Source organism: Phallusia mammillata, chromosome 6 (assembly GCF_965637545.1).
Source record: "Phallusia mammillata chromosome 6, kaPhaMamm4.hap1.1, whole genome shotgun sequence".
NCBI lineage: Eukaryota > Metazoa > Chordata > Ascidiacea > Phlebobranchia > Ascidiidae > Phallusia > Phallusia mammillata.
The window spans coordinates 8,292,558-8,307,617 of NC_137257.1; the positions used below are offsets into that span (position 1 = coordinate 8,292,558).

Below are 15,060 nucleotides of genomic sequence, written 5' to 3' on the forward strand. Positions count from 1 at the left end.
CAGGTAATTTCGAGTACGTTAAGTTACAATTTTAGCAAAACATGTCTTTTAAAATGTGATTAAATAGGTTCTTCTCAGCGCCATGTACTGCTTCTCATTGGGATGTTAATTTTTACATTCCGTTGAATATCCTGCTCGGCAGGCATGTTCATAATTTCCGGTTGCAGTTAGCATTTTAGAAAGTTACTGCAAACCTTGTCTAAGAACACTTTCACTTCGGTACAATTAAATCTTTTATAATTGATTCGTATGAGGGAAAGGAGGATAAGGAACGCAACCGTCGAGCGAATAAAAACGACAAATATTATCGGGAACGGAATATAAAAAGCTTGAAGAAGAAACGTGAAGTGAAGTAAGCAGCTTGTAGACGTCTCACATGGACGTACCGGCCTCATTCTTTTGTGACATCTCTTTCCAGTGCCTTCGGTTGTCGAGGCAACCGTCCAGCATCGGTTTAAGCCCTTTTGAGGTTTTAGATAACGCCTAAGTAAAACAAGTAACGTTTAGTGTTTGTTACAGGAACTTTCCCGCCAATAGTAGACATCATATGTTGCCAATAGTAGACATCATCATTGAATAAACGTGTTTTTGTAAGAATAATTGTCGAAGCTTCATCAGTCAACAATATAGTGAAATGGAAAATACAAATAGAATCTATTTGAATAAGGACGACTGATGATGCCCACCTGTGCGAAATATATACTCGTTTACGAAGCACTGTTGGTTTATCAATTATTCTAAGCAAATAAATCAGTTTTAGCGGGCCTTGAACACATAAGCTTGTGGTAAGTTATAAAACATATAAGTTTACATCAGAAACTATTTTAGTTTTTTGAAACGGTATTAGTTTTTACGTGTTTAACTTATTGTAGCTTGAAATTACGCAGTAGATTGTTTACCTCGTACAAGGGCAAACATATGCTGTCGATAAAACCGACTTGCATATTGGGAAGTTTATGTTTCAGTTTTCGGTTCATCATGTCAATTGGTTCCTGCATCAACTTGTTTTTCTCGATGTCGCCTTGTTCAAAAAATTCTTCAGCCACTTGTTCTGCCACCTGAAGTAAGAACAGAAGGTGAGCTGAAAGGCCTGTTTACGTTTGTGGATAATAAAATCTATTACCATCTGTAACGTAAACACAAATTGGATTTTATGCAAAATTTTATATTGATTTGAGACAATGCGCATAGACTTGAAAACACCGAAAATGTTATCTATGTCCCCAAAATTTGGAAACAAATAGCACGCGATAAAACTTTAACGTTTGCAAGTGTAATCTGCGCAGTTACTTCATTATGTGTTTAGTCACTTTAAACAAAACAAAAAAATTCTCAAGCATTTTGAACCACCGAATATCATTGACGGATTCATTAGTGGGCTGATAGCTGTGATGGTCGGCAAGCATAACATGCACAGTGGGACGCCCGTATTACATGCATATCGCAAGCTCAAAGCACATGCAGTGGTAGTTAGGAAAAAAGAAGAATTAAAATAGTCTGCTGTACCGCCATTAGCTAATGCTGACCTCAAGCGGTTGTGATTTAACTACATGCAAATATTTTAGTCGTTGTAAGCTAGGAAACTGAACGTGGGACTAAATAATTCAAGACATAGCAGGATTTTGCATGCTATTACAGATGAGGTAAAGCAAGCGCTTCTCAAAACGATTACCATTAAGGCCTCACCAAAAACGATTATAGAATAAATTGCTGTATGTGAACGCCTGTCAGCAACGTTTGTTAACAATGATTTTACTGCCAGAAGGGCTCCTTTGCAAGTTGACATAGCATTTTACAGTGTGTTAAAATAAGTCGGTAGGATTTGGCAATTTACTGATAGTTCGTAAACCGACTGCGAGAAACATTTAGCAGTTTATAATTCCTAATTGAAGGTCAAGGTATAGTACAGCTCATCAAAGCGGTCAACGAAATAAGTCCAGATGAATGGTGCTGGTGCAACCATCGTGCAAATTACGTATTTTTGTATTGCCGAGTTTAACAAACCACAGTGACGCCTTGGCTAAGATCGAAGCCAATTGCTATTGTATGTACTTCTTCAAGCTGCATTTTTTTAGTATTCTACATTAGCAGCTCTTCACGTGCAATGCGTCTGCATGGCCTCGACGCAGTGCGTTTGGTCAGCAAGCTTAATAAACGATGATGCAAATTATGGAACAAAATTAGAGAAATATCGTGTACCTTGAGTTCGATCAGCCAAGGCTTTGTGATAGCTGAAACGTCGGTGGCGGTCATGACCATGCCCCTGTGTATAAAGTGGCCAAAAGCAAGGTGAATAATTGCAATAAAGAAAATCTGCTCCGGGCGCCAGGAGGTTTGAACGGTGTTTAGGTGTGCACTTGCTAATGGCGATACTATAGGCAGTGATTACTTGCTTTCAATGGCTTTACAATTAGAGAATCGATAATTATAGAATATGTTGTTGCGTTTTGTGTGTACAAACGCGGGGGCAGGTAGTGTACGAAGGAAATTTATGTGATTGGACAGATTTTTGCTGTGGGCTGTCACGTTAGTAAAGCATGACAATTTACCTATGTTATTTGATTTTGCAGTAGATATTACAAATAGAACGATGCTAGTTATCAATGATGGTGTCGAAACCGATTTAATAAAAAAAAATTTGCCGACGAAGGATCACCAACGCATAACTGCGGAAGTTCAAACTTAAATTGAAATATTTTATTTTATTTTTCAGTTAAGTAGACGGTGGCCAAAGGTACTGTGTCCTGGCAGGGACGTTCGATAAAGACTTAAGTCTTGCGGCATTTTAGTTAAACGTGATCAGGGTAATAGAATTTAAAAATGCAAAGTTATGTAGGTTATTATTTTGTGGTATATGTTCCTTGTTTGTTTCGCATATTAGTGCACCAGTTTTCTACTATAGTTGAAACCAAACAAACACCAGTTGCACAAAACCCACAAGTTGCACAAAACCCATTCAATCGACTCGCAACAAAACAAAACATCACCAGAAAAGCATAGGCTTTATACCAGTGGTTCTCAACCTTCTGTGGACCGTGCCCCCCTAGAAGTAACTTTTGGGCCTCGTGGCCCCCTTAAAAATGTAAATGGCAACTCGTGTTGGAATTCGGTACTAATTTCGGCTTTAAACTGGTCGAATAGATTAAATGGGCCCTGGTTGAGAACCACTGCTTTACACAATAGATTCCGGCTTTAAGGCGGTCGCCTGAAAAGCGTGCTGTGCGCATGCGCAAAACTCATCGGTGCATGGCAAAGGTACTAGTATGCAAAATATAGAAACCGCAAACAAGTAAATTTTAAGTCGCCAAGTATTTAAATTCAAATGTAAGTTTACTACATATGGGTTATACTGTTAGTTCATACATGATTAACGAAAAGAGATGGAAAAAAAAATATTCGGATATATTCTAGAATATCATTCGAGTATCCGAATACAAACTACGTCTTGTCGGATTAATTTTAAAGTGCAACATTAAAGTTCTTGCAAAAGTACTTGGGAAAATGTTTAGAATATTCTAGAATAGTTTGCTATTCTATACTGTGCATATGTGATTTGGGGGATGATGTGAGCGCCTAAAACAGCCGCGTGGTGATGCAGAAACGGATGAAAATGCATGAACAGGGTGTGGGTGATCGTGGAACGAAGAGCGATGCTTTGGCGGTGAATTTATCTACCTTTTTCTGGACGCTCCACGGCCTTGTGATGCCAGCAATGTCGCAGCCCGTTATAACAACGCTCCTGGTGTCCGGACACAGAGTTACAGGGTTAGAGATAGAAAACATATAATAATTTTGGAATATGATTTTTATGCGTGTTATAGGAAGTATTCTTAACGTATAAAAGGTTAAAAAAGTGGGTTGTTGTTCTGTTTAGTGCCGTATAAAGTATTGTCATTTAGTTTAATTTATATTTGAAATTTATTAATTTAAAAAAAAACTACTGTATCATCTCGATTTTGAATGTAAAAAGGATATTTATTGGCTATTAAACTTTTTCCAGCATACCAGCAAACTTAATCTGGACATATCTAATCATAATAAAACAACAACCAAACGAGCAAATGGGTTTAATTCTTACCGTAAGACGTCCCGTTGAATTTCGTTGTTTGCCCAATCTCTGGCACCAGATTTGACAATGTTGAAGAAGGCGGTTCGATTTTTGAAGTAAACAGCGAGATCGGTGCTGATGATTGCATGCTGAACGAGCTTTATCACTCTCGCGTATTCGGTGGAGCTTAGGTGTGACAAAATTTCACAACCTGTAAGTTTGAAAGAAAGTCGTTAAGTTTGATGTACAAGTACTCAGTAGATCACAAAAACTGCAATTCAGACACATAAACAACCGTCGGTATTATCATCAGTACTGTTTTCATCAAGGACATTTTTCAAATAATTATACGGATGATTAATATTGAATTCTTTGAGCCTTTAAACGCATTTTGAAAGTTGCAAAACTGTTTATCTCCTCAATTATTTGAAAGCAAATAATAAAAACCAAACTACAACAGGGCACGTCAGGCAGTTATGTATCATTTCAAAAACACAATTGTTCAATTCATGAGAAGCTAAACATATTTATCGCAATCGCGCGTTTTACAAGGTAAATTTTTGACAAAACGCAAACTTGCTGATGGATAAAAGGTTTTGTCATTTTGAAATGAAAGGTTGCGGTTGTTATGACTGGTAACTTCAAGATTAAAACCAGCTCTAAATCGTAAACGCCTCAGGCGAAAAACAACTACGATAACTATACGTTTGCTGTTGCTGCTATGCATAGTAGACAAGTTTGGGGACTTAGATTGCAAGTTATTAAATATGAGAGTAAGTGTATGTACTGAAGCAGTGCATAGCGTCAAACTGCTGTGTATTTTTATTGTGTGTATTTGTATCAAGCGAAAAATATTAACGTTGTTTCTGAGGTGTTGTCTTTAAGTCAGTCTTCATTTGAACTAAAAGTGTTTGGGCTTGTACAGTGTCATGTGTAAATGTGTTTGGGATTGTGCAGTGCAAAACTGGAACATTTCTGGCATAATCTGATTAAAAAAACTGAAATAAAATTGTATTTCGGTTTGTTCGGCTATTAATATTTAATTTAAGTTTAGCATATGTAATAATATTAAACTAATCTTCAGGATTTGTGATTTTTATGTTTGTAAAATTTGCATTAAAAACTTGATATAGTGCTGTGAGATAGCTGATGTGGTTGAAGCAGAACGATGCCTCCGTAAACATGAAACGATATGCGCTGCTCTTACTCAAGATTGCGCTTACTACTTTTGGTCATTGGTTCGTGCTGGTTTGCTACGCTCATTGGACTGCATAAACGTATTCTTACGCAAAATGTGCAAAGCAACATTGATATTAGGGTGAGTAATTTCACAATGTAATAAATGAGTTTTTAAATGTCTTTTAGTGTTGTATGTCATTTACAATGTATTTCCAAGTTGCAAAATAAGACGTTGTGACAAACGTTCTACTTATTGTCAACACATATCCCAAAAGTATATTGTTTCAATCACACCTTTTTATATCGTACTAAACAATCGTCACCTCTACCATACAGAAAGTATATGGTAGGCTAATTTTAGAATAGGGCAAACCCTTCTTATTTGAAACAATCTCAAACTTTTGGTTAGAAAAATGTTGCCAGAAAATTTGTTCATATCACGTGTGGGAAGACGCAGATTGAATTAGAAGGAAGCAGAAAGTGCTTGCGGAGATATCACGAGTTGAAAAAGGATTGGAAAAATAATAATTGCTTTGATAAATCTGACGGAAAAGGTAAGATATATTTCCATGTATGTATGTATGTAAAGCCATACATGAATTTCACTTAATTTACCTTTTCTGACATTTTAATTTTTTTAATTTTCGCATTTTTCTAATTTTGTATTTTACATTTTTTTTTGTAATTTCTAGATATAGATTGTCACATATACAAACATGTTGTTTATGTTGACCGAATTTGTCCCGAGCCAGAAAAATTTTCCGATTTCTTATCAACTGTATTCGAAACACGCGATGGCGCACTAGAGCACATTCCAACAGCTGCCATGAGAGTGAACTTTGATAATCTTTATCTTGAGTTGGAAAATTGTGGCAAGGTAACGAGCGTCTAAATTTGCATTTTACTCGTTGGTTAAAACTGTAAATAACTCGTACACAGCAGCAAGCAAACCTATCATCAGGAAAAAAAATAATGCATTTCTTCAACGAGATTTCGCATTTTCAGTACTCATGTTCAAAACATTTTTCTCAAGGCTTTTTAATAACCTTAAAGTCTATAGCTGAAGAGCCTTCCGGGTTCATGACAAAATACGATTACGACAATATAGGGTTGAATAACAGTGATGAAATGGGTTTTCTGTAAATTAAACAAGAATGTTAAAGTTTAACTTTAAAGAACAGTGATTTTCTTCCGAGGGGCAAAACTAAGTCCAAGCTCGAAACCAGCACAACCTTACCTACGCTCTGTAGCATGTTTTGTGAAAAACTCATGCAGATTTGACATGTCGCCTACTAAATTGCCACCCTACTATATAGGTTTGCAACTGGATACAAAATCGAATACGACGGCTGCAACACAACTGGGCCGCCACGTCCCGTAAACTAGCCGAGCAACGAAACTTTGAGAATGACTTTGGGGATCCACCTACAGGAAAATCCCCAAATTTACGAGCCAAGTTACGTATCCTTTTGCATATGGGACTGTTGACCAAAGAAGTGGGTTTAAATTTCGGGGAAGCGGCCATGTTTGGTGGTCCCCTTGGTGAACTGGTCCAATGGTCTGACCTGGCCGCTACCTTGCACGTTCTTGGCCATGACGTCGTGTTGTCCTGGTCACCTGACCGACTCTCTGGCGTAATGATGACAAAGTTGCCCGGTTGTTCAGGCGCGAGGAAGTTCGATGTGGTCTTTACTGATATAGTTGGTTTAATGCAGGTACAGTAAAGTCGCCATAACTTATTTAAGTATTTTGGATCCTCTTTGGAAGAATCAGGCCCTATAACAATATTATTGAATGTAATGTATTTGTGGTGTAACGAGTGGGTGCGTGGGATAAAGAAGTAGTAGGTCGTTGTTTCAGCTAAACCTCTTATTTACAGTGGGTTTATTTCTGCTTTCGGTACACTATTGGCGTCCAAACAACCCATTAAAACAGTAGCGATCATCAAAACGTCCCTACAGTTCAGTTGAAACGGATTTCACTGTATGTCAAAGTATTGAAATTGCCTAAAATATATTTAATTCTTGGTGCAGCTAAACCAGCAGCTTGGGTCACTCTACCACTACAGATGTTTAATTCGAGTACTTGATGTTTACGGAACTGAACCGGAATTCAACCATCCGTTATTCAACCCACAGAAGAGAAACATCAGGACTTGGGGTGGTAAGAATCACAATAAAACGCATAACTGTAGGACCAAACGTTCATGCATGGTTTGAAGTTATGTCCACATTAAGACCTGGTAGCGAATTAATTAGAATAATTTTTTAAACCCGTGAGGCAAGATCCATTGCATGGTCAACGCCCTTAAATACAGACTGCAGTGACTGATAATTTTAGATATCCCGCTTTTCAAATAAGTGGGTTTTTTTGTTCAACAACATTATGAAAAGAATGTCAACAGAAAATTTGCATTGCATTGCCTTCGACCCAAGCCTTTGCAAAGGGAGTTGCGAAGACGCAACCCAACTCGCAAAGATTATATGCACACTTTCCCCGTGAAATATATACTTTCATGATTGTGTTTTTGGTTTTTTGATACAAAAAGCACGGAATATTGAACAGTTTTATGGTGACATATGCCACAACCACAATTTAAAAAGTTTTCTGTACAGCAAAACCCTAACTGTTACCGTAATGTTTGATAGTAAATGTATGATGAACACATTATGACAGTAATACTTCTTTAATGTTTTTATTAACGCGTCGTATGTGTGAGTAAACCTCTAAGCCTTCTAAGGGGTCGAATGTGTGAGAAAACCTCTAAGGCAGTGGTTCTCAAAGTATGGGTCGCGACCCAAACATGGGTCGCGCAGGGTCAAAAAATGGGTCGCGCTGCAGTGATTCAATTCTGCCCAAACGAACTATTACTGTATCAAGTAAACACAAACGAAATTTCTTAATGTAGTAGTAAAGTCACCTCACTCGACACGTTGTATAGTAAATGAACCAATCATTACAACATACCGACAATAGCCTTCCAATTTTACTGTTACGCACATAGCGATTGTAACGTCATAGCACGGGGAATAATAGGACAAGGTAATCTTGCGAAACTAGACGTGGAGATGAAACAGTTAGCGTTTAAGGATTAATAAGTATTCATACAAGGAAACTTCTTAGATTTGGGATTCACTTCTATCAATGAATATGGTGCTGCAAAGCCACAATGTGTGTTTTGTAATGCAGTGTTGTCAAACGAATCGACCTCGTTAAGCCTGCAACCATTTAGACATGGGCAGACTCCTATGCGGCGACGACGTGGCCTCGAAATTGCAGTTCGTCTCGTTAATAATAATAACTTATTTAAATTTTTTGATGTTTGAGGCTTGGGTCGTGAGATATTCATAAAACTCAGATTTGGGTCGCGATCAAAAAAGTTTGAGAACCACTGCTCTAAGGGGTCGCAAAGGAAAAAAAGGTTGCGAACTATACCTTAAAGCAGGGGTTCTTAAACTTTTTTGATCGCGACCCAAATCTGAGTTTTATGAATATCTCACGACCGTCGTGCCCCACTTGACACTATTTATTTATTCTCACGCCCCCCTAAAAAATATTAGCACTGATGATGCTTGTCTTGTTTTTTAAAAACAACATACATCGTAGGTCCGCCTTAAGCTACTGTCAAATTAGTTCCAATCGTTAGAAAAAGCACATTCAACACTGATAAGTTGCGAAAAAAAAGTTTTTTTGCGCGCGCACAGAGCCACGTTGCCAGTATTCTTGTAAATTCGCATGTGCTGCCCAGAAATTGTTGATTCACTCAAACTCAATCGCCAATGCGAAATTGCGAACAAATAAAGAATGTACAGCCGACTATATAGTACAGGGGTCACCAAACTACGAATTGATAACTTTGTTACTGTCAAACATTAATCTACTCCTTACGAAAGTTTACTGTTACGACATAGAAAATTAATATTACCGACTTTCATAGGATTGCAACGCCCAGGATTGATCCAAATCCAGTTTATTTACGTCACAGACAAAACAAAAAGTGTTAATTGTGCACAAACAATTGCCTTATTGTGTTACTAGTGACGTAATATACAAGCTTTCTTTGCAATATGAGACTAACCATACAATTTAACAGATTTCAAATGGGTTTTTAAAATGACCATATCTTGGCGCCCATATAAAAATCGGCTCATGGGCTAAGTTTGAGAAGATGACACTAGGGTATGTAGGGTATGTAACATGCGGCAAGCGGATTGGTATTAAACGTATCCGGCCCGCAGTGGAAAAAGTTTGGTTAGTACAACTGCATGGACATCCATTTCAGAGTAATGAAGCGTTTACTTTAAACAATAAGTTCGAAATGAGTGCCGACATAATTCCAATGCATTCATTTACAATTGTTTGTAAGTGAAAACTTTGCTGCCATAATGTGCTGCGCCCCCCTTGCGAACCCTTCACGCCCCAGTTTAAGAACCCCTGCCTTAAAGCAACATCTTGCGTATTCTTATAGGACGTGGACTGGATACCGAACAGTTCTTTACACATTTTCCGCATTCGGCAGACAATTCGTTTCTCGGTTTTGTAGTAGAAGAACATCTTTTTCAAAACACATCCAACACCAACATGTAAGTTCACCATTTTGACAGTAACAGTTTGTGTTGCTCACAATCCTTTATTGTCGTATTAGAAGCCGTGCATTGTTGTACGGAAAGAAAATGAAAGTTTTTAAAGGCAAGGAACGGTTTTTAGAGGTTTTAAACAAGAATTTTGATGAGATACACGCTACTGTCTTCTTAAAAGATGACAAACCAACGGTAGGTTATTTAAAGCTAACTGATGATTTATTCGTAAATTACATCTACTTTGTAAAAGCATCAAACCAATACACGATAAGCTGCAGACAGTGCACATTGTTTCGACCTGTGCAGCAGTTGCTTGGCCATTGTTAACCGGTTTACTCTGTGGTCTATGTCCAGTTGTGGCAGTGAGCAGAATAGGCGAGGCATGGCTTTTTAGCGCGCCGTTGGATGGCTACATTAGCCAATACGCCTCTCGCCACCAGCTGCACTGATACTCACGATTTATGTTGATTTTGAGGGCTATAGGAATGTTCCTTCAAAAACACTTCCTTCAGAAACAAAAAAAACTTTAGAAATTAAAAAGTAAAGAGAAGATTTGGAACACTAAGTCAGCAGTAGCAGGTCTTCATATAAAGCTTATACACCTTACATTCAAGCGTGGTTTCAAATCAAATAAAAAACGTTTACTAGCCCGCAGCACATACGCCAGGAGATTGATTTAGAAAACCATTGCCTGTTTAAATGAGACATCATCCTCGTCTTAATTCAAATTTAATCATAGGACGACTTAACGTTACCGGATTACGTCATCAACCACCAGAATATGAAGCAAGGTGAATTTCTTAAACTGCTGCGCAGTTCGAATGTGTTCGTGGGTGTGGGTCAACCAGTGGAGGGTCCAGCAGCATTGGAAGCCGCATCGAATGGGGTTCCATTTTTCAACCCTCGATTTATGCCCCAGCGAAAAGTTTCAGAAGGAAAACCGACAAGAAGAAGCTTGACGTCACAAAACCCATACGCGGAAGAAAGTATTGGTACGACAAATTTGGCATGTTTGTTTTTAGACAAACAGATCTGTATGGGCACGCAAAAACATCCATTTATGACTTGCGTCTACCAGTAAAGGGTACATACACAAGTTTGAATTCCTTGAATGAAGTATTAGGGAAATCACAAATCATAGTACGCCAGACCCATTAAAGGAGGAATACCGGATCAGCTAGTCACCAAGCATTCGCGCAAACACTTCAAGGCTGATCCCAGTGTTGAGTTGATGCAAGTTGCAAATTCATGATAAAAGAGTAAAAACTTTCTGAGAAACTTGCCTAATTTACACGTGTTTTGCTTACAGGTGAACCACTGGTTTACACTGTGGATATCAAAAATCAAAGCGAAGTAACCCGTGTGCTAAAGAAAATCCGGAAATCACCTAAACCGAAACCTTACGTCCCGTTTGAATTTACATTTCACGGGTTTCTGGAGGTAGGGAAAGTGAACTAAGTTCAGAAAAATAAAAGTTACCTTTATCATAAAACTGTGATATCAGAGACTAAACGCCTACGTAGAGAACCAGGATTTTTGCAAAGAACTAGTACGCACCACTGTGGGATCCAACAAAGTTTTCTGGAAAAAGGGTGAAAAAGCGTGGCCCCCAGAAGAACATTTGCAGGTAAAACAGTTTTAAGATTAGAAGTCGTGATCGTAGGAGGAGTTTAACAGTATTTTGACACTTTAGTGCATACTTTCACATTCCAATGAACTCAGCAAAACCCCACGTTAACCAGTTCATCGCACTTTTTACAATTTTGTTCATTCCAAAGGTCAAGCTATCCGACCAAGGCGAATCTTGTTCCGATGCGTGTAGTCGCTACAAGATGGTGTGCCAGCGCACTTTTTTCAAAAGCATCAACTCCAGTTGGATATTCACCAACCAAGATCTTAAATGCAAGTCCACAAAAGTATCTGACCCCAGAGAGGAAGCTCAACTAACAAACAGGATCCTTGAAAATGAAGATGACGTCACGGTGACGTGTCACTATCCAAGTTACGTCACCGACTTAGGAGAATGCGTCATGCAAAGCGATGCCATGTTGTTTTCTTGCGCATGCAAACCACCTCAAGGAATAGTAAGGTTATGTCCATGCAGAAGGTACAGAAATGAACAGAGGTCACTGTGTTTAGATTGCGCTTAGTATTGTTTTTTTTTTATATACTGCTTGTGTTTTCATGCAGTTTTTTCGTAGTTGCCGCAATGAGATTGTACTTGTTATACAATTTGTAGTTATTTATTTGTACTCAATTTTGTATTTACAAGTTAAATATTTGTCTTGAAAATGTTTCGTTTTTGATCAAGTTGTTTTACTTTGTACTTCCAGAAAATATATTCCCAAAGACTATTTTAGAAACCAATAATTTAAAAACAATTATTAAATACTGGTGTACTATTGGAAACTAAATCTGATTATTATCTGTTGTTTTCAAGTATTTCAAAATTGATATAACAACAGGCAGTCATTTGTTTGCCATTGAAACGTAAAAAGGAACATAAATATTGCATATTGTGAGTATTACCGTCGCTCTGAAGAAGCATAAGACATTGATTGTAGTGATGATGTTCCATGGTGGATGTGGAGTAAAGTCTGGCGAGGGGATGCTCGATTCTTTGAAAGCAAGTAACATAATATTGAGTTTAACTTTCAACACACAGTTTGAGACTGAGTAAAATCATTAGGCCTATGCGAAATAATACGACGAAGGGACGTAAAATATAAACAGTATTTCCCATGAAACATTAATGGGATAGCCATGAAAACTTCTTTTCCAGATTTTGTTTTTATTCCTTTTTACCACTGGTTGCTCGAAATTATGTTAAAGCACTGGAGCTAATCAGGATCACTTATTAAATTGAAGATTTGGATTATTCATTAACACAAACAAGGGACATAACAGTATGTGTAATTATATGTATTGTTTTTTTTTTAAATGGCATTAGATTTACACGATCAATAACTTTAATAAAAAGTTTAGTTAAATATCTTTATTTGCCATGGTTACATCATTACATGTGTGGCGAACAGTTTTAACTAGTGATGTACCGAATCGGCGAAATTTCGATTCGGCCGAAACCGAATATTCGGTGGTTTTGCCGAATAAATTCGGCCGAATCAACCGAATCTTTTATGACGTCACACGAAGTCGTACGCTACGCATTTGACATGAAAACATAAGTTTTTCTAACTGGCAATTAGTGCAGAATGGCTGTATTTCGTCCTAAATGTAGTTCTGTGGGGTTTAACATTGCCTCAAGCATGATTTCCAACCCGACAATAAATTACTGATTTTTTGCCTGCAATGGCAAAAACGATACTGTGTTAAAAATATAATAATTGAGGCAATTTTCGTTGGTAATAAGCAGAAAAGACACGTTTACCGCTTTAAATGTGGGTTCGTAAAAGATTCGGTTTCGGCCGAATCGCAACAAATTATTCGGCCGAAACCGAATCTTTGAAAAAGTGGCCGATTCGGCCGAATAAATTCGGCAAACCGAATATTCGGTACATCTCTAGTTTTAACCAAGTACTTCGGTTATAGCAAATCCAACCACATTAGGCATTGGAAACTTACTTGGCCTGAAAAGCGTTATTAGTCCCTCTGTGGTCCAAGTCGTGCGATAGGCAGGAGATAAGCAAAGCCAGTTGTTCGTAGTCGTTGAAAACGTTCAGCAACCCTCCAATTTTGATCATGCAAAATGCACTTTGACAAACATTGAATGCGTGCCTCCAGTTATGGTATCTCACTGGTCTGTAGTTACGCTTGACGCTCGCCACCCATCGGCTAAGAGTCTGTGGACACATCATTAAACTTTTTTTCACGGATTTCGAATTCAGTAGCCTCCCGGCAGGAAAACTTTTTATGTCCGGACATTGTGTAGACGCGATGAAACATGCACTTACGTTTAAATCAAACTAGCAACTTTTATACGTTTAAACAAACTAGCAAGGTTTCTTCAGGGGGTTCGAACCCTAGCCGCTCCCAGGGACGAATCCCTATCCGGATTTTTTATGTCTGTGTATGGGACATGCGTGCCGCACTATTCGGCCTAGTCACCAATTTATATTCACGTGATTCGAACCCACGATGTTGCCGGGTACGAACCCAATCAAACTTTTTTATGTCTGAATATGAGTCAGGCGGAGGTTTATTTAAACGCAGCTGGCACCCTACTAATTTTATTGTAGAGAAATCATGATACAAAGGAGTTTCTACTCACGCCAATGTTTATGTGAAACTTCTCTGGAATATTCATGTCAATGAACATTCGTACAGTGGCTCGCATGGTGTCATAGTCAGATAAGAGCGAGTCGTCGAAGCCGTAACTCAACAGGTCAAACGACTTGGCTGAAGGGATCTCACTTTGCTAGATAGGGAAAATGAAAAAATGGTTAAAAAGAAAATTAAAACAAAACATGACAAACTTCTTACCGTTAGTTGTAAAGACTCTGTTGGTGGAGCAACAGCATGATATGATAGCACCTAAAATATATAAAAAACAATCTTAGATCCTGGTCTAAAGACAAAACAAGCATATTTTTGGCGAACAAAAGACTAGAATTTAGTCTTGAGAGCAGATGAACTGTGATTAAACATATAGGTTTAAACACATAGTCTTAATCAAAACATCATTCAAACACAGTTTAAAACGTGTATATCTAATACGAAATCTACATAGCTTTATATAAAAAAAGAATCATAGCCCTATTAGTGAATCCCAAAAGCAGGTGGGGCAGCTGTTCCCTGTGATCTTCAGACATACGAGCATATGAACTAATAAGGAATAAATTAACTCTTATCATAAATCGGCTTTATGTAAAAGCAATCAAGATAAGACACCTTACGAAGAAACACAATTACTCTGATCAGTAAATCCATGTGATACAAACAAACTAATCTGTTCTCCAATCTAATCAGAAACGTTTGGATCAAAGCAGTATTGGCTGATAAATAGTCAGGGAGCCTTTCCTGTCTGGGCTCCATATGGGATTATTTACATGAAGCAGAAGGTCACTGATTGACTCTCAAAATAGCGAACAAAATATTACATTTCAAACCGCTGAAAATATTCTAAAAAATGCAATCTATTTTAATGGCGAGCAGCTATTTTGTCTAATTACTTTTCGCCCGCTGGAATAAAATAATAATAATTTTGGTTTTGCTTGAAAAGGAGAGTTAACATGTTTTAAATATTAAGTTAAGTGTTGGTAAGTGTTAGAAAGAAGCAAAGTCATCGAAAATGCT

At 37.8% G+C, this 15,060-nt stretch overlaps 2 protein-coding genes across 4 annotated transcripts in view; one reads left to right on the forward strand and one right to left on the reverse strand.

The window, feature by feature from the left end:
• Positions 1-220: 220 nt before the first annotated feature.
• The window catches only part of LOC145233512 (dual 3',5'-cyclic-AMP and -GMP phosphodiesterase 11-like), a 55,941-nt gene continuing 41,101 nt past the window's right edge, over positions 221-15,060 (reverse strand). For 2 of the 3 annotated variants that reach the window (XM_080098257.1, XM_080098255.1), the window contains 8 exons: positions 14,248-14,298; positions 14,036-14,182; positions 13,390-13,607; positions 12,337-12,425; positions 4,079-4,259; positions 3,676-3,739; positions 900-1,058; positions 221-483 (listed from right to left, as the gene is read on the reverse strand). In XM_080098257.1, the coding sequence (XP_079954383.1) occupies positions 373-483; positions 900-1,058; positions 3,676-3,739; positions 4,079-4,259; positions 12,337-12,425; positions 13,390-13,607; positions 14,036-14,182; positions 14,248-14,298 (1,020 nt within the window). In that variant the 3' untranslated portion in view covers positions 221-372. Of the gene's footprint in view, positions 484-899; positions 1,059-2,199; positions 2,264-3,675; positions 3,740-4,078; positions 4,260-12,336; positions 12,426-13,389; positions 13,608-14,035; positions 14,183-14,247; positions 14,299-15,060 lie in introns of all 3 variants that reach the window. The other variant, XM_080098256.1, reaches the window with a different exon arrangement.
• LOC145233514 (alpha-1,6-mannosylglycoprotein 6-beta-N-acetylglucosaminyltransferase A-like) lies at positions 5,136-12,365 on the forward strand. The gene is made up of 11 exons (XM_080098261.1): positions 5,136-5,366; positions 5,637-5,781; positions 5,920-6,104; positions 6,544-6,942; positions 7,261-7,390; positions 9,696-9,810; positions 9,873-9,999; positions 10,547-10,799; positions 11,117-11,247; positions 11,312-11,434; positions 11,586-12,365. Exons 1-11 carry the CDS (start codon positions 5,241-5,243, stop codon positions 11,955-11,957), a joined length of 2,106 nt encoding a protein of 701 aa, XP_079954387.1. The 5' UTR covers positions 5,136-5,240; the 3' UTR covers positions 11,958-12,365.